Source organism: Taeniopygia guttata, chromosome 1A (genome assembly GCF_048771995.1).
Source record: "Taeniopygia guttata chromosome 1A, bTaeGut7.mat, whole genome shotgun sequence".
NCBI lineage: Eukaryota > Metazoa > Chordata > Aves > Passeriformes > Estrildidae > Taeniopygia > Taeniopygia guttata.
Window position 1 is genome coordinate 71,477,952 of NC_133025.1, and position 19,452 is coordinate 71,497,403.

The 19,452-nt window shown below is 47.2% G+C and overlaps 1 protein-coding gene across 1 annotated transcript; it reads right to left on the reverse strand.

Annotated features, from left to right (window-relative positions):
- Positions 1 to 1,814: 1,814 nt before the first annotated feature.
- CDKN1B (cyclin dependent kinase inhibitor 1B) lies at positions 1,815 to 4,741 on the reverse strand. Its single transcript, NM_001245396.2, is given in 3 exon segments — positions 1,815 to 1,902; positions 3,156 to 3,286; positions 3,831 to 4,741. Coding segments are annotated over 2 exon segments (597 nt in total). The 5' UTR covers positions 4,306 to 4,741; the 3' UTR covers positions 1,815 to 1,902; positions 3,156 to 3,164.
- Between the last annotated feature and the right edge of the window lie 14,711 nt (positions 4,742 to 19,452).

Here is a 19,452-nt window from a genome sequence, read left to right on the forward strand (position 1 = left end):
CCGGGGCGGGCGAGGCGCCATCTTTGGTACCAGGAGCGGCCGCCCGGGGAAGATGCCCCGGGGCTCCGGTCACCAGCGCGGCCCCAGCAGCGAGGGACGGAGGGACAAGCTCGGGTAAGCCCCGGGATACGCTGGCTCTCCGATGGCGGCCCGGGAGGCGCTCTTTTGGGCTCGAGTTTGAAGCCTTAGGAGTCAGGAGGACTAAGTGCAAGAAATACCTCGAAATACCTCTTCTCTCTCAAAAAAAAAAAAAAAAAAAAAACAACCCCACCCCAAACCCCAAAAACATTTTGACACAGAAATTCCACTTTTATACACCAAGAGGGCACATCATTCCCAATTACCATAGAGGAGACTCAGAAGCATTTATGTTGGTAAAGCCCTCTTTTCAATCCAGCTGTTCACCCAGCACTAAACGCTGTCCGTAAGTGCCACATCCACATGTCTTTGAAATCCCTCCCGGGATGGTCACTCCACCACTGCCCGGTGCAGGTCGTTCCAATGCCTGAGCACCCTTCCATGAAGAAATGGCAACGCTGCACTAAGGGTGCTGCATCCTTTACTTTCACCTCCACCAGAGACCCGTGAAGAGATGGGCACTCAAAGGAAAACTGTTATTTCTTGAAGTCTTATTTCCTCCTGTGCCAGGCTGAGGGACGTTGAAACACACACTAATGAAGACCATATTTCTTATATATGGCAGTTTTCTTTATTGATTGCTTGATGTGAAACAGTATCAATCTGGATTTTTTTTTCCCCATACATTACAAAAAAAAATTAAATTGGCTCAGTCTGCAATCTTTTAAGCACAGCCATATTAATTATGAGAAAAAAAAAGAAAAAAAAAAAAAGAGAAAAAAAAAAAACTTCTAAAAAGTCTACCAAATAGAGCATTTACAAATGCACAAAAACATGCCACTTTGGCTTTATGGGGAAAAAATATTGTCTTCTAGATTAAAAAAAAAATCTTTTAACATAAATAAGTTAGTATAATTTCTCAGTGTCTTTACAGAGTTATGTACACAGGTACACTTCAAACTTTTTTTTTATTTTTACATACAAGTACACAGGCAACGTAGAAATACTGTTTAAAGATGTAGTATCCCTTTTCCTCTCACACTCAGGAAGTGGGTCAGATCAGAAAACAACAATATTCCAGATTCAGAGCAAAAGCCTTCCAGATTAGGTTAAAAAAAATAATCAGGAAATGTATTCAGGTGGGATGATTTTACACAACTTTTTACAGATTACAAGTTTTGGTATATAGATTCGGAGGTGTGGGAGAGCGAGGAACTTCTGCTACTATATAACAGAATCATCATAGCGCCCTCCTCTTCAGTTCAATGCTGGAGGAAGAAATTTCACAATAATTGCTCTGAGCAGTTACCACGATGATACATTGAAAAAAAATCTAAAATTTTTTAAAAAGAGAGGAAAAACACTATGGACCCACTTAAAGGGACAATACATCTTTAAGTAATAAAAAACCTACACTGCTTCTCTTCATAGATTTCTTGGCTTGCTAGATTGTGAAAGCAAGTTCCAATCGGTCACCCTCTTCCAGTCCCTCCCCCCTCCCAACAAGTTTTATGTGCTACATAAGGTAAAAACTATATACACAGGTAGTACAATGAAGCAAATAAGGAAACACCTAATTGCACAATGCTACATCCAATGCTTTTAGAGGCAGGTCTTTTAAGAATGCCTAAAATTTAGTGTTATTGTTTGCTTTTTGTTGCTGGTTGTTTTTGTTTTGTTTTGTTTTTTTCAGTGCTTGTACAGGACCTCCATGTCCCGGAGATCGGCGATATGTATTTTTTTCCTTTCCCACTACAACTCTTCATCTTCCTCTCTTCATCGCCGCCCGCCGCACCCGACGAACGAGGACGCACATCCTCTGCTCTGCAACCCGAATAATGAAGGGGAAAAAAAAAGACAAAAAAAAAAAAAGACCGGGGAAAGCGATTAGAAAACATCGACAAGAAACGCGATCCACGGCGCAACCGGTTCAAACCGACACCGCATCCCCAGGGCGGGCGGGCCCGGCCCGGGCGGGGCCCCGCCGCCCCCCCGCCCCGGCCGCGCTCCGCACCGCTGCCAGCGGCCCCCCGAGCCTGCATCCCTCGGCGGGGAACGCGGGGGGACCCCTCCCGTGCCCCCACCCCCAAAAGCGGGCGGGAGTAGCGGCATTCACACGGCCGCGCTCGGCCACGGCTCACCCCAGCGGGACTAATTTGTTGCAACTTCTGCTTTACAGCTTAATATCTCTCTCTCTGCACAATCACAAATCGTTTTATTGTAAACCTCATTCCTAACCTCGGCTCCCAAACCGCCAGCGCAACTTTTACCAACTCTCCCCGCACCAGCCCTCGCCTCAAAACAAAAAGGGGGTAGGGGAGAAAGAAAAAAAATAAAGGAAAGAAAAAAAAAAAAAAAAAAAAAAAAAAAAGCTGCACAACCCAGCCTCCCATTAACCCACTCCCTTCCCCCTGCCAGCCTCTAAAACCAAACCAAAACAGCACAAAAAAAAAGGGCGGGGGGGCGGGGGGGGGGGGGGGCTGGGGAACCCCATACCAAACACAACAACTTTGCATTGCTCGGATTTTGAGAAAGTGCTCGGATTCTCCTTAAACCCAACTTCGTGACTTATTTCTCCCGCAGTGCGAGGTGGCCGCGACATGCGACGGCAAGGCTGACACTGGAGGTGAAAACGCCCCAGGATCAGGGGACAGGGGAAGTCCCCCGAAATCCGCTGGCATCTGACATGATGCACCAGCCGCGCTTCCAACTCCACCCCTGCAGCCGCACGGTCCTTGGGAAAGGGCCCTCCTTGGCCCCGGTGCCCATCCCGCAGGAAGGCAGGGGCAGTACCACCGCAGCCCCTGCCCCAGCCCCCTGACGCTGCCGAACCCAGGCTGGGCTTCGCTCCTTGTTTTGTTCTTTTCAAGCCCTGCGCCTCCCACTCCCCACCCTCCAACACACACCCACTGCCGAGTGCTCGGGGAAAGCCACCCTTCCTCGGAGAAAACACCCCTCGGCGAGCCCACAGGGGCTCGAAGCCCCTTCCCCACCCCTTTAGAGATGCGGGATAGACACTCGGTCACTCCTTCTTTCCCTTACTTGCATCCTAATGCCAGATCCTAAAGGGAACTGACCTAAACGCTTTACGTTTGATGTCTTCCCGGGCTTGATTTCTTGGGTGTTTGCTCCACTGAATTGGCACTGGGAGAGTCTTCTGAAACCTCTTCTTCTGTTGTATTGGCTCTTTTATTTTGAGGAGAGGAATCTAGGAGGTGAAAATTAAAAACGAAGGGGGCGGGGGGGGGGGGGGGAAGAAAGATATTAAAATATTTTCCTTCCAGATGTTTGCTTGGCATCCAGGCATCCAGGGGGGATAGATGGAGCCGAGGGGGAATATTCTTAGATCCCCATGTCAGGTATCAGCTGCGTGAAGCGAGCAGGGGGTGGGGAGATGGGCTTCTCCCTAGGTAGGAGACGCAAGTTCCCTCTTTTCGGCTAAAATCCATATTCGTCTTTTGCTGAACGCTGTGAACCTCCTCCCACCTGGGCAGGAGCCCGGGTCCCGCAGTGGGACAGCGAGGGGTCGGGGAATCTGACCCCCGTCTAAGGGCTCGTCCTTGCAAATCATCTACCGGCTCCCACTCTAGGCGGGACCCCCGGGACTGCCAACACTACCCGGGCTTTTTTAGGGGGAAAGGGGCGGGGGTGGTGGGCACACTGAGCCGGTGCCACGCGTGGCAGGGGCGGAAGGGCTGGAGCGCCGGCGCTGACACGAGTGGGACGCGGAGCAGAGCCGTGGGGTACGTTACCATCGGCTGCGGGTCTTTTCCTCTGGGCAGTGCACTGCTCTGCTAAGTCCGTCTGATTTTCTGAAACATCAGTCTTTTGAGCTACACAGTGAGTGTCCTCTGAGATTCCCTGAGAACCGACAAAAACCACGGTTTGGCAATTCCCGTTTACATCCAAGCTCTGGCGGCCAGCAGACTTGCAGACGGCTTTCCGTAGCCGGGGGGGTCTGAAGTAGAAGTCGGGCGAGCTCCCCTTCTCCACGGCTTGCCACTCGTACCTGCCTTCCAGCGGCCTGTGATTCTGGAAATCGAAATTCCACTTCCTCTGGTACGCCTCCTCCATCTCCTGCAGGTGTTTCTTAAATTCCCTGTTGAGCTCTTCGTGGTTCACCGGCCCGAAGAGGTTCCGGCACGCTGACGGCTTCGGGTACTCCGACTGCCTGGCCTCCATGCGCTCCAGGGTAGGACTCCCATTAGAAATGCGGACGTTTGACATCTCCCCGCACGCTGTAGCTCCAGGCGGCGGTTGTTGTTCTCGCTGCTCTCTCTCCGCGGCCTCCGCCGCCCTTTATTTCCTGGCACCCGGGCGGCTCCGTTCGGCGCCTCCGCTCCGCGCTGCCCCGCGCTGCGGCCCTGCCTCGGCCCCGCTCGCCTTCGGTCGGCGGAGAAGGGGCGAGGAGGCGCCCTTGCATAAGCGCCGGCCCGGGGATGAGCCCCGAGAGCCGCCGCCGCCGCCGCCGGGAAGCCCCGGGCGGGTGAGGAGCGGAGCGCAGCGCTGCCCCCGCGGTGCCGGCCCGCCGCCGATGGCGATGGCGCTGGTGCTGATGATGCCCCTGCCGATCGCACCGCCGCCGCGTAGTAAAAGCGAGACGGAAAAAAACAAGAGACAAGCCCTTTTCTTGGTTGCCCAATATGGCGATTGAAGGGAGTCTGACGAAGAAGAAAATGATTGACAGGACGAGTCTATTTAAACAGCCCGGCTGAGCCATTGGTTACGGCGGCGGGCACCGCCCCGTCCGCCCGGTCCTGCCCCGCCGCCGCCGCCGGCTCTAAAGGTGGGACGGGGCGAGCTGGGAGCGAAGGGAAAACGAGACGGGTGGGACGGCACCACCGAGCCTGTTTTTCTCATCCCTCCGTAAAGCCTGCAAAACCCGACGGGGTTTGTGCCACCCCACAAAAACACGCACCGCTGCTGGCCCGGGTGCCTGAGGAATAGTGACGGCTGGTTTTGAGTCAAAGCAGTGACAGGAGAGGCTCACCGCGCTGGTTTGCCCGGGTGGGCTCTGGCGACACGTCCCCGATGAGGTCCGGGGCTGGGGGCAAGCTCGGGGCTAGTGGGCAGGTTGACCGCCCCACGGCATGCCGCGGGGACCAGCGCCCTGATCCGCAGCATCCCGAGTGCACTGCCTGCGGAGATGGGCTGATGGCTCCTAGTGCCGAGACGATCATCTCCTGCCCTCTGGGCAGAGAGAGGACTAGCTTAAGAAATGTCTCTAAAATAACATCTGCCGGGATTTCAGATGTCAGCTACTCGAGGAAAGAAAAAAAAAAAAATAGCATTGGGGTTTGTCCTGTTTGTATGCCCAAAAGATCAGATGAGCAGAGAGTCACAGCCAGGGATTTTCTAAGCAACTTCCTCGTATAGTTAAGAGCAGGTGTAGTGGACATAAGAACAATTGTGCACTCCTCTCTGGTCCCCTTTTCTCCAGCCCTTTCTACAGCCATCTTCACTCACCAGGCAGGGCACGCCCCCAGAGTGTTGTGTGACACTGCAGGATCTCTCAGGCACTAAAGGTTGTGACATTTCCAAGTGTCCAGATCCGGTGACTGAATCTTCGGCGGGCCCTGAAGGCTCTTCACGCCAATCCATCTGGACAGGTCTCTTGCAAGCAGAGCAAACCTATCCAAACGTCACGGTGGGAGGGTGAGGGGGATACACAAGTATCTCAACAAGGCAGGGTCAATATAATTTGGTTTAACTGGTTGAGATGAGAGTCAGCAGGTTTGGCCTTGAAAATGTGGAGATTTTACACACTGGAGAGAGGACACAGCAGGAGGACACACTGAAGAGAGGACACAACAGTGGACTTCACACAGTGTTCAAACCCAGGCCAGCACTTTGCTGGCCATCATCAGGCCTCCAGCTTATGCTCACACCACTCAGCAGAGCACCATCAGACCCAAGTTCAAAAAAAATTATGCATACAGGCAAAAAAAAACCCAAAAAAAAAACCCAAAAAAAACCAAAACCAAAAAAAACCCCAAACCAACCCAAAACACAACAAATGAGATTAGTTTAAAAACCACAAGGTTGAAATACATTATTAGCCACATTATTTTTATTTATATGCTGGGGATTTTAATACTTGGAAGTTGTTTTTTAACTGCTCTCAGAAATGACAAGTTTCAGCAATTCACTTGTAAAAAATTATAGCTAATATTCACATGTCTGCCGGACCTGAGTTTTTTTTTGAAGTTGCAAGTCCATGATAAAACTCCATCAGCTGGAAAAAAGTGGGCCTGCATCTGCTGTATTTGCAGGATTTCATCTTCATTTCTCTGGGCTTTCCTGTCTTTGACTTCCATTGTCACGAGCAAGAACGCTCCATTTCAAGCTTCATTTTCTCTGCCAGGTGTAGGGACACTGACCTTGTTTTGTTGATCCACACAAGGAAGTTGTGACTAAGTGATCTGCAGAAAGTGTCTGAGGATGCCGAGGGCTCATCCTGTCGATGGGGGCTTCCCTGCTGGTAACCTGCTGAGTGTCCCACCTGAGACTCCTTAGGTGAGGAGTTCCCATTCTCCGCTCTCTGGGAGTCTCTGCTTGTCTCCCTAATCCACAAGGGAAAGGCAGCCCTCTTGACAGTAGGATTATGACAGTTGTACCAGAGTATAAACACAAACTAGGAAAAAGAAAAAAAATGTGGGGAATGTGGGTTTCCAAATAGTGGAAAAGACTCCGTACCCCATGAGTAGAGTAAAGCAGCAGCAACATGACAGCAGTGCAACAGAGAGAACTGATTTATCTGAAGCCCCTGGGAAAAAAAAAAAATAAATAAAAAAGTCACTGTACGACAAACACCTTCTGGGGTTTTTTTGTTGTTGTTCTGTTTATATTTTCCTTAGCACAAGGGCCTGAGACTGAGTCCCTGGATGCTGTACAAGTATATTGAGCACGAATAATTAAATCCAAAGGGGAGGAGGAGGGGGGTGGGGGAGGAGAAGAGGGGCGCGAATAATTTAAGCCGTTGATGGAAGCAACGGAGAAAATGAATGAGAAATGGTCTGCCCCTCGGTTTATCCCTCTGTCCCTTCTCCTCTATCACCCTGCCTCGCTCTCAGAGGGACTGGGGAGAGGGAAAGGGGAGAGGGTGTACCCCCGTCTTTCTGGGGACAGCACAACCCTCAGCCCGTGCCGCCGGAAACGTTAGGGTCGCGCTGGGACAAATCAACAAGAAAGGGGGTAAAATTAAGGGAAAAAAAATAAAAATCAGAGTATCTCCCCCGGGGCGGGAGCATCCGCATCCCCGGAGCATCCGCGGCCGTGCTCTGGGATCGGGGTTGGTTCCCGCCGTTCTTTCGGCTCTCTCGGCTCGTCCTCCCACCTCTTCCATGAGAGCTGGGCAATCCACCTTAAATCGCTGAGGCTGCAGAGGAGGAAAAAAACAAAAAACAAACCAAACAAAAAACCAAACAAAAAACACACACAAAAAAAAAAAAAAAAAGGAAAAGAAAAGAAGGCTGTGTCTGCAGCGACCTTGCCATGATCTAAAGTGTTTTGTTTACAGTCAGCACCCCCGATGGCTGCAGCAAATCGGGACAGAGGCAGGCGCCCGCTCGTAGTAGCAGTGAAACGTGGAAAAAAAAATACAGGAAAAAATATACTCGAAAGTCCCGGAGTGAAGCTGTGGAAAGATCAGAGCGCCATCGTCTTGCAAAAGAGGGGCACAGCAGTGGGGCTGCGGGGGAGGCGGTGCGGGATGGGGACGGGGCCAGGGCTGAGCTCCAGCCTCCGCAGCCGGCTCTGCCCCCTACGGTGCCGGTTCAGCTGGAGATGCGGCCAGTCAAAGACCGGAGGAGAGCATTAGAGAAAAAAAGGAAACCAAACAACAGCACCAAACCCCAAATAAAACTTGGAGGAGTGAAGCAGGAAGGAGGGAGGAGTGTTTGTAGGAAGGTCTGGGCGAAGAATATCCTGGCTGTTCTAACAGGCTCTGTACAGCCTATCCCCTCTCTTCCCACTACCCCTCTCCTCGCTCTTGTTTGGGTTTTTCCACTGGCAGAGCTGCTCGCTGTTTCTCTTTCCACCAGAATCGCTTAGGCAAGCCTCCCATCTTCTTTTTGGCCACCCGCCTTCCCCAGCACTTTATAAGGCTGTCCCATGAGCCAGCAAAGCCCATCCGAACTACACACACAAAGTATCTGGGTTGCTTGGGATTTTATATATTCCCTTGCAAATAGGGGGGAAATTTGGAATCATACCTGAGCTCCTCCACCAGGATGTGTCCTCCAGAGTGGAGGATGAAAAAAGCAGGGATTTGGCATGACCCATCTGGAGGTTTGCTCCTAACCCACCTCAGCTGTTTTGAGCCAGAGCCACTTCCCCGCCTCTCCAGGTCTACAACAAGTGCTGATTCCTTCAGGAGATGTGGGGTGATCCTGCCATGAGATTTGGGGTGCAGACCCCAACTATTCACCATATAATATTCACTTAACAGGAGCCCTTTCCTTCTAGGCAGGATTAGGACCTGGTGAGGTTCAGCAGCAGAGACTGTCAGGAAGGAAGGAGCCACTTCAGTGTACAAAGGCTCTGGGACATGATCCAGCAGTGCCCAGGAGCAGAGCACTCCCTAGGGGGGCAAGGAGACGCTACCCTCCTGTTCAAGTGGCATTTGAGACCTTTGGTTCATTTGCTGTAAACTCTAGAGGGAGCCTAAGGACAGAGATCAGGCCAGCGCCAGGACCTGACCTTGCTGTTGGAAGCGTCCCCAGTGCTGTCCTTGGGCAAGTCCCACTGCCATCCCTGCTGCTGGCATTTCTGCGGGCTCTGCTCCCGCTCCCCTCTCGGCAGGTGGGGCCGGGGGTGCCCAGGGGTGCCCAGGGGTCCCGGACCTGCCAGCACCTGCAGCAGCCTTGGGTGGGCTCAGATGCCAGGACCAGCCCAGGGGATTTTGAGTCCTTGTGGGGGTGTTGCTGCAGGTACAGCTTGGGAGTGTCCTTAATGGGATTTGGGTTGTCCTTAGGGGGATTTGAGGGTGTCCTTAATGGGATTTGTTTTTAAAGTCAGGTGCTGTGTCAGAAATGCCTCTTCTGTGCTATAACGATAGGGCAGGTTACACAGTTATGTCTGCAGAAGACACAGGTCAAACTACTAGTGCTGAAAGTATTCATTCCAAAAAGAGATCTCATTCTCCAAAGAGAGAGCTCTCTGCAGCTCTCTGCTTGTCACCAGCTTCCCTTGACTTTCTAGAGAAGGAGTCCATCCGAAATACCCTGATTTTTTCTCAGGGAAGACTGGCTCAAACAATTTTATTTTTGTTTTTCTTTTTGTTTGACGTGCAAAATAGGAGCAAGCTTGAACTACCCCTGAAGCACAGGTGAAGCCAGGAGTGTCCTACAGCCAGAAGTGATGGATGCACTTTTCTGGGTAACCAACTTCTCCTTTTTCAAACCAGGAATAAGAAAGAGGATGTTAATATACAGTCTCTAAAAATAAATACACACACTTACACGTGATTATGTTGTCCCAGCAAACACTACTGTTGTAGAGGTGAGGCCTAAATCAGTAAATTGATTACTTGCTGTGAAGTGACCTAATTTCTCTGAAGAAAACACACCATATGAAAAAAAAAAAGTAATCTTCAGTCTATCTCCATGTCTATAAGACTTCTCATTTAATACATCACATAACCCATGCCACTTTGTTAGAATAGCAAATTTTTAACATAAGAGTCTTAACTAGACTCTTATGTTAAAACTTATGGCAGCTTAACTTCTTATGGCAGCTAAAGTTCCCTTTCCTTTCCATGTTCCTTCCCTTCCTTTCTGCTCCTCTCTCCCTCCCCTTCCCCTTCTTCTTCCATTTCCTTCTCCCTCTCTCCCTCTCCCTTTTCAGGGTGTGGAGAGGATTAACCTACTCCGTGTTCATAAAGTTCTGAGTATCAAAAACCCAAAGCAAAAGCTGAGCACCAACAACAACCAGGAGCCATTACTGTCACTATGAGATTAAAGAGCTTTCCAGCCCCTTGCTCTGACACCTATGCATTTAAGAAAGTTTCCCAACAGAAGAATTATGTGCAGTGGAAATGAGTTGTCCTGCTTTTCTACAAAGCCTGAAGTGAACCTTTCTGGGAAGGGAATGATATTTTGTAGCAATGTTTTCTCAAGTACAATTCTTTAGGTTCCCGAGTGATGACACCTTGTACAGCAATTCTCTTGGCACAAGGCATTCATCTGTGAGAAGGGATGCTGGCATCATTTCTTGCAGCCATTCATTAAATAAAAACACCCTGTCATGTGTTACATTCCTCTGACATGTTTAACGTTTTTATGAAATGCATGAAATTATATGGTGCCTGGATAATTTTTTTCCCAGAACACAGCACTAACCTCTAAGTCAGTTACTGAACATTGTTGGAAGAGCTTGTTATTTTTTGTCAGTGTTGTGTTTTGGTTTCATTTGGTAGAATCCCAACTTCATGCAACAGGCTTTTTCAGAAATGCAGAACTATGTAAATGTGATGCTTACAGCTGAACACAAAGAGGCCGCTCACCAAAAAAATACCCCAACATAAAAACATCTGCATGTGTTAGAATTTTAGGCATTCTAGGTGCTGTTTACATGAGAATCTAGCCCAGTTCTCTTTTTTACTTTTATTTTTCTTTTCTCTTTCTTTTTGCTTTTTCTTCTTTTTCTTTCTTTTTAGTTTTGTCTTTTTTTTTTCTTTTCCTTTTTCTTCTTTCCCCAGTGGGCTGTATTAATTGCCTTAGGATCAAAAGGTCTACAAACATCTTCCTTATATAAACAGAGGAACTGGTCTGGCTACTTTCTAAACCCTTTAAGGAAGATGACCCATCTCACATACCGAAATGATGGCATTAAGTAACAGATTACTATCAGGGCTTGGGATCTGGTTCTGGCTTCCCTTGGCCATGTCATGCACATTGCTGCAACTCTTGGCACCTCCATTTCTTCCCTCGCCCTTTTCCTAATCTGTTTAGATTTTAGCCATTGGAAATGCTCTGTTTGTACAGTACCACATCTTGTTTGTATTAACCAAGCTAGCAAGGCAATTGTACAGCTCCGGGATGCAAAAGCCAGGGCATTAACCTACAGTAATGGGATGCTATTACAGGGGAAGATGGAAAGTAGATTCTGCAAGCATCTGGCAGTGGGAAAATTGTTATGAGGTAGGTGACAGGCATTTCAGAGAATCATAGACTCACAAAATGGCTTGGGTTGGAAGGGACCATAAAGATCATCCAGTTTTCCGCCTTCCTGCCTTGGGCAGGGCCACCTTCCACTATCCCAGTTTGCTCAGAGCCCCGTGCAGCCTGGCCTTGGACACTTCAGGGATCCAGGGGCAGTCACAGCTTCTCTGGGCACCCTGTGCCAGGGCCTCAGCACCCTCACAGAGAAGAATTTCTTCCTAATACCCAATCTCAGCTTTCTCTCTGTCAGTGTGAAGCCATTTCCCCTTGTCCTGTGACTCCAGGCCCTTGTAAAAACACGTACTCTACCACCATCCTTCCAGCCATGCCCACTAGGATGGTCCTGACAGGGCAAGACAGGGCAAGAGCCTCCTGAGCCCAGTAACCAAGGGGCTGCATCAGTGCTCCTGATTCTGTTCATGACTGACCTAAACTAGCCAAGCCTAAAAAAAGTAGAGCAAGCTGGCAAGTCAAAAAGCAAACGTTATTTCACTGAAGCCAGTCTATTGCAAAATGTACTGTGGCCATGATTTCAGTGGCTTATGAGAAAGATGGAAAAAGAGAGAGAGACCTCTTATTTACCAGCACTTGTTATGGGTTTCCCTCATAAGGAGTTAGACGTTTCTCTGAGCAGAAGCCTAATCTGCTGTGATTTTGACTCTTACAAGCTGCTTGGTTTGATCTGGCTGCCAGCAGCTAAACTGGGATATCTATTCAAAGAGGAGTACCTGAAAGCATCACTTTAAAGGATTTGTCACCTTGTTATCTCTAGTTTGAAAGGCTTTTGAGAACAACATCCACTCAAGATGTTTGCAAAGGACAAAGTTATCATCACAAATATCGCAGTTTATATGTAATAACTGACTTGAAGGACAGCAACGAAACATAGCTAATACTATAAGAGGCCCTGGCAATCCTCCTTTTCTTCTGTTTTGCTCCACCTTAAGCCTGAAAAAGACAGATGGGAAATCACAAAAGCAGAAAAAGCTATGGTCTGACTCAAAAATTGTTCCTTGGATTTCTGTAACAATGTCCTTACAGAAGTTCTGTTCCTGGTGGTCTCCAGCACTCTCAAGATATGGTCAACCTCTCAGAACTCCTTTGCCCTGCAAAACCAATGAAAACTACCAAAAATTATCCTAAGCCCTCATCTGTCCCTGTGGGTGTCTTTTTGAGCCTACAGCACTCTATTTTTTTAGGCGGGGGCTGAAGAACCTGAGCGCAGCCAGAGCATCCCAGACCGGTAGGGAGTCTTTTCTTGCAAGCCTTCAGAGCAAACTGTGAGACCTTGCTAGACCCTACCTTGGGATTGCTTTGCTCTGGTGTGGTTGGTTTGCTCAGCCCCAGAGTTAGAAACAAAAACCCCAACTCTCAGCACGCAGAAGAGCCTGGTCAGCCACACAACAGGCCACGTGAAGCCTGCTGAGAAGACAGGGCCAGCTCCTCCAAGGCATTCAAGTGTGTAAGCACCTTTGAAAACCTGTCTGTAATGCTCTAGAGGGTGGTTGGCAAGAAGCCTTCTCAGGGTGCCTGGTGGGAAGGGGGAGGTTAGGATGGTTCTGAGGGTGCAAAGTCGCTTCAGTGATTTCATAATGCTGGGTTTTCAAAAAAATAATATGTTTGGGTTCTTTATAATTTCTTCTGCTCTTTTGAGGTTTCCTCCTTACCCACAGGAACCAGAAGCTCATTCTGCTGTGAAGGAAAGATTCAAGGATTCTGGCAGTAGCATGGCTTCAGGACCACGAGATTTAAGACAAAAGCTAATTGACACAGCAGAACAGTGATAAGTGCTCACACCAGAAGCTGAGGTCCACTTTGGCTACACAAGGGAGAAGTGGACTTCAGCTCTGGATGTATGCTCTGGAGAAGTATTTGGGAAGACTTTCCAAGGGTTCAAAGGTTAGGTTAGGTTCAAAGCTACTGAAGTCCTGTTTTCAAGAATGACTTTAGCACTAGGGCCCTTGATTTCATTAGAGCTGTGCAGACCTCCAAGGTAATATTCTCAAAAACAGTTACATCAATATCATGTAACTATATCATTTTGTTGCCTGTGAAAAATGTTTGTATTTAACTGAAGTGATCTAAAGTTGGTCCTACAGCTTCTGTGAGTGTTCCTAACAATGTTTTAAAATAGCCATTTGTTTCTTCTTACAAATTGCAGATTTAGTGGAATCTCTTGGTGCGAACAGAAGCATCTTCTACAGCTTTCTTGTCTCCCTGCTAATTCTTGGCAGATACAGCTAATGATAATACAAATAGACTGGTTTTCTTTTGTACATTCAGATATTGGGCACCTGTAGCTTGAGCCCTGGGGGCTAGTTACTTCTGAGCAATTTTACAGAGTTTGTATTTAATGAATAAGTAATTTGATTCTTTTCCTTTTTGACCTCTTCCAAGTGATAACGGCCTATCTTTCAGAAAGTCAAGTATGAGGCTTTCTTTTCCCCAGCAAGTACTGAACTCTAGGCCTGGAAAAGGGCCAGAGCACACAGGGACAATGTTCCACAGCAACATTTTGTACCTCATTAAAAAAAATAACAATAACAACAGCTGACTCACATGTGAAATAAAATGTCCTTCTTTTCCTCCTCCCTTTGTTTTACAAATATTCATTTATTCATCATACTTCTTCTAAAAATGCCTGCACACATACACATTCACACTGGATTTTTCTGCTGAAGAAATGATGTGTTAAGATGTCTTGTATTATTTTTATGAATTTAGTTTGGTTTACATCAAGCTACTGTGAAAGATCCCCATCCTCCATCTCAAGGTCTCTATGGCAAGGGATTTCTAGGTGACTTATGGTTTGGATTACTTCAGTTTGGGGGTGCTTCTCTTTAAAAAATCTGCAGAAAGCCATTGCTTCTATGATCTCTCATACTGAGTACCTTAAAGCAGAAGGAGTGCTAAGTCACTCTGGAAAATAATGGCCCAGAAGACTTCACCCATCTGTGCAAATACACCACAATCCAATTAAACTGGCAGACTTTGCAATTATTTGCAGATTTCCACAATCTGGCAGCAGCAAACAGATACAGCCTGTGTTGCATAAGCGAGTTGTCGCAAGCCTGTGTGCCCCATGGCCTGACAGAGCTCCCCAAAATTCTGGAGGAGGAGCGGGCAGCATGGTGTGTCCTGCAGATGGGCACACACCAAAGTGATGGGCTGCAGTGCCAAACGCAGCCCCTAGCTGAGCTCCTGGCCACAGAAGGGCAGAGTTAAACATTACCATTTGCTGCACCATCCCCTCCACAACTACAATGTCACAAAGCCAATTTTTTAAGAGGTTTCCATCCTTTGCCACTTATTCTTATATCAGCTTTAAGCGAGGCCTTTAAACTGAAACTGAAATATAAGAAAAGAAATTAACAAAAATAAAAGGGTTGTGCAAGGGAAATAATCCAGATGATTTTGCAGCACTGCTACAAACTGTTGCTCTTTCACCACTGAGGAAAAGAAAGGTCAAAATGTGAGTGGCCTTTTCTGAGGAAGGAAAAAAGATGCTAAACTCAGTAGTAACAAGACTACTTCACCAGCCTGTGTCAGCACAGAACTGTTTGTGCTAGCAGAGGAAACGAGAATTGGAGAAGGGGGAAGGTGAGCTGGATGATTTCTGTGGCAGTGCCCCATCAGAGTGTTTATAGGGGATGGGATTCCCTCTGCCAGACAAATTGAGATACTCAAAGGCTCAAAAGTACTTTTAGTACTTTGAGTACTCAAAGATACTTTCAATTCAAAGAAGCAGTGTGTTTGTCCCTAACAGCTGATTTGAAATTAATCACGTTAGTCCAAGCTTCAGGCTAACTTCTTAAAATCTAGGCCTAGACTCTTGTAAAAAGCCCACCAAAACAAAAGTTCTTCAAAGTCACTTTTTTTCCACCATCACCATTTCCAGCTGCACATTTTCACCTTGGTGTCACCTTTTCCCTCAGTGGAGTGGATGCTCCTCTTGTGCAAGGTGCCTCAGGTTAAATTAGTAATAAAGGGTGGGGCTTTGTTTAATAGTCAGTGTAGCTCCCAGGTCTGGTTCACAGCACAACCCCACCAACAGCTGTGCTGGCTGGACCCAAAGGTCAGAAAATGGTAGACACTGAATCTTAGCCCCAGGTGCTCAGTCGTCGAGGGAATTCCCAGTCCTCAGCTGGTCCCTGCCAGCTGGTATTTCCATACAACATGAGAGGGAGATCCCCCAAAGGAAATGAGACATTTTTGCAAGCTGTGAGGTCACTGGATCCCAGTGCCCCCCACATGTGAGGAGCTGAAGCAGCACTTTGAGCAAGGATCCAAGTGGGTGAATAGTAGGAAAGGCTGAGGTGGGAAGCTCTGGCCTGAGACCTGCTGCTCTCAAGACCTGCTCTAGTCACCACCCATGGCTGCTGCAGGCTCTTCTGGAAACCATGCTCTGCACAAGCCCCAAAACCCACAGGAGGAAGGGATGAGGGAAGTGAAATCTCTTTAAACTGTGGAACCCAGCCTGTGTGGGAGACCCATCTCAGTTGGATGAGTCTGCAACATTTCAGCAGCCTTTTCTCTCAAGATCTGCAGCCATGAAGATGCTCAAACTCTTCCTTTCCAGAAATGAGGAATCAATCCCTTCAAATCATGGATGTGTCCTCTCCCACAGCACAGAGCTCAACCAGCAGCTCCCATTTCATATCCCACCTGCACCCCAGCGAACCAGCTCTCCCAGATCATCCAGCCTGGGTCTTCCTGCTTGTCTTTTGGGGTTGTTTCAAGTTCAGGGTCTTTTTAAAATGAATATATGTTATTAATTCTCTCTGTCTATTTATTTTGTTCTGATATTTATTTATGTAATGCAAAATGAAACTATTTCACTAGAGGAGAGCTAACAGGCTCAAAAAAAAAAAAAAAGCAGTTCAATAGTCTTCTCTGAACATTCATTTTAAAATGGATTCAAGTAGCATGATGTTCTAGCCATGTGGTGTATGCACTGTCATAGAAATAAGGGAGAAAATGGATGAAAAAACAGCAAAGTTAAAAGAAATAGTCCCAGAGCATTGTTCTCTACTTGGATTACACAGCTCAGGCTTTTAATCTTAAGGCTGGGATTTGTCTCCATTATTGCTGATACATCCCCCTTACTCCTTATTCCTATAGAGTACCTTCTTGCCAGCTCCTGCATCACTTTCTGGGAAACTGAACTCTTCTGGCAAGCAGATCTCCTCGTTTGTCAGCTTTCAAGTCCATAGAGGTGAAATAGCATTGGCTCATAATTTCTGGGACAGTTTGCAGTGGTCTATGAAAATCCCAGCTATCACAGAGCACAGGGTTTGAGTCACCTCATTTTAGCTGGAGAAAATGGGATTCCTCATCTAAACTACTCATTTTCCCACCGGATGGAACACCATGAGAAGACAAGTCCTCCCTCTTCTCTGGAACATCAGCTGGGATAGGTGGATCACCCTGTGGATGTGCCTGTGTCTGTTTGTGGGCTTCGGAGGGTACCTGCACATCGAGCTCAGACTGGATGTGAGCTTCTAGTCAGCCTGATTTAAAGGAGTCTTGCCCATAGTGCTGGCATTCTCCCTGAGGTTTCCATTTGCAGCAGCACTGTAACAGATGCTGAGAATACATTAAATGCTTTCCTAATGTCACATTCCTATGTCTGCAATCATGGTAATTGCCTCAGTGGAGTTTTGCAATTGCAAACAAGCAGGAAGCCATCTGCAAAGGAATCTGTCTATTAAGATGTGGCCCCTACTCTGGAAGTGCTCAAAAAGCCCCAGCACATTTTTTGGGCTTAAGATAGAAAATTAAAAATAAAAAAATTAAAAAAAAAAAAAAGGTCAGGCTCCTGCAGCAGTATGGAAAGTATCCAGAATATACTCCACTGATCCAAGGAATAGACTGACTTTTGCTTTGGGACTGTGCTAATTAAATACTGCTAACTACATCTGAATAGAATTAAGTCTCATTTAAGGCCCTTTCTGAGCTCCAGGGCAATGTAGGCTTGTCCTAAAAAAAGAAATTACCGACTGCTGACAACAGGTGTCAGCAACAGGAGCAGCTGAACCAGGGCTGAACGTGAATTAGCTGCAAGTGTAGACAAGGACAAGCTAAGTTCAGCAGTGTTGCTGCAGCCACGATAAGACCTGGCTGGAAGCAGGGATAAACATGGGAAACACAGCAGGTATGAACGAGAGCAGACAAGAGTGCAGCTGCTCTCATCAGTGTGTGCAGATAATCAGTGCAGATCTAATTTTCAGTGGCACAGATAAGGTTTGTTTTAACACCACACATGCCAAAAGTACCTTAGGTTCCCATAGGAATTCTTGGGTGACAGCCAAGGGGAATGTTTTGCAATGAGTACTGTGCTCCCCTTCTCTTACTTCTCCCCCCCCCCCCGCCCTGCAGTCCACAGGAGTTCCTCCAAGGAGGGATCAGGTGTTTTACTTCTCTTTTCCATGTGTACCTATATTAAGTTGATCAGGAAAGGTGCTACGATGGCCTTGGACAAACCAGAGCACTACTGGCCCCACCAGTCCTTTGCTGGCAGCTCTTTCACTGCCATTTCCTGCTGGCTCCTCCACTGTTTTTCTCATGTTTCTTTAGCAACATCCCATGTCTCTTCTTCTCCCCCCCTTGCTCTTTTGCTTTAAAATATACATTTAAGATGGGGGATTTTTCCATGCCCTTTCTCTGTAATTTATCCCATGTGTGTATATGACTCTTCCCATAAAAAGCTTTTGCCCAAGTCTGTCTTTGGTTTTCATGTTTTGGCTTTATTTTTAATAATTTTTGTTGTCATGGTCTTTTTCTCTGCTGCTTTCAAACCCAGGCCTGTTTAACCCTTCCAGCCTTCTTGACCCCCACAAGTACAAACATCAGTTCTCTCTCCATATGCTGTCATTCCTTCTCCATCAAGGAAGCAAGAAAAACAGGTTTGTGGTCGGTATTTGTTAACAGAACAAAACAAGCAGGTTAAAATTCCAGTGGGCTTGTTTTTGATCTGGTAAAAAGAAGGGGTAAGGGCAGGACTGAGAGCTGAGGACACACATTCAGGCTCCCACCTGAGCTTAGTGGGACACCTGCTCCTCCACAGGTATGGGGAGGGGAAAGGCAGCAAATCCAGACTCAGTAAATAAAGGGCAGTTTCATCCATTTCAAAAGAGTCACACCCACTCCAAATTAACACCCCTGTTTTAATTTACCTCCATACCTCCTGTTAGAATAATTTATCTTTCAAGTCATATTACAAAATGAAAGCTTTGCCAGGGGTTAAGGGTGTTGGACCAAGCTCACAGGCTTTCCCTGCTTCACATAAGTTAGATTTCCTGCAAAGTAAGAAGAGACAATTTCTGCTCCTGATTTGTGACAAGGCTGTATAGTGGATCCACACTTGAGCCCAGAATAAGAGCCTTTAATACTGTCTCAAGAAAAACAATTGTCCATATGCCCAGCTTTCCACTGTAGCAAAGTAGATTTATTGTGTTAGAAGGATGCATGGGCTTAACACTGCCTTCAGAAAGCTTAAAAAAGCAAAGAGAATTGTTGACAGTGGGCAGGAGCTGAGACAGTCATTGGTGTCATTGTAGAACAGCTGCAGCAATTTTTTGGACATCCCACCTCAGGAAGGCTTGACTACTGGACCTTTTCCATCTCCACATTTAGGAGCTGGGGGTTTCTGAGTAAGGAGCATCAGAAAGATTCACTGAGAGAACTAAGCTGCTGCTACAGGACCACTAGGTTCTCCTTTCCAATAGAATATGCCAGGATATGCAGATGAAAAGCTCTCATTTGGAAAGGATGAGTCTGAACTCATTTGGATCTGACTCGTGCAAATGACCAAATATGTTTGTTGGCTATAAATCTAATAGCAGAAAACATTTCTAAGGGAAGATGAACCACTTGGACCTGAGACATCACCTTCTATGCCATATTTTATGCTATATTGTTGCTTTTTTTTGTTGGTTTTGTTTGGATTTTTTTAAATAAAACAGCACCTCAGATAAATTAGGGTGATTATCAGACAGAATTCCGCTAGAAATGCGTACCTTTGGGAACTGGGATAATACACCCGATGGAAAAAAACTGCTCACTCTTGTTTATTCTGACATGTCCCCTTGACAGCTCTTTACTTTGTCCTGGAAGTGACAGTGGCCAATCACCCCCTCAAGACATAAATTAATTTATTGGCATTTATCATAGATGTCCTCTCCAGGCTGTAGAATTAGGGAAGGTTCAAAGA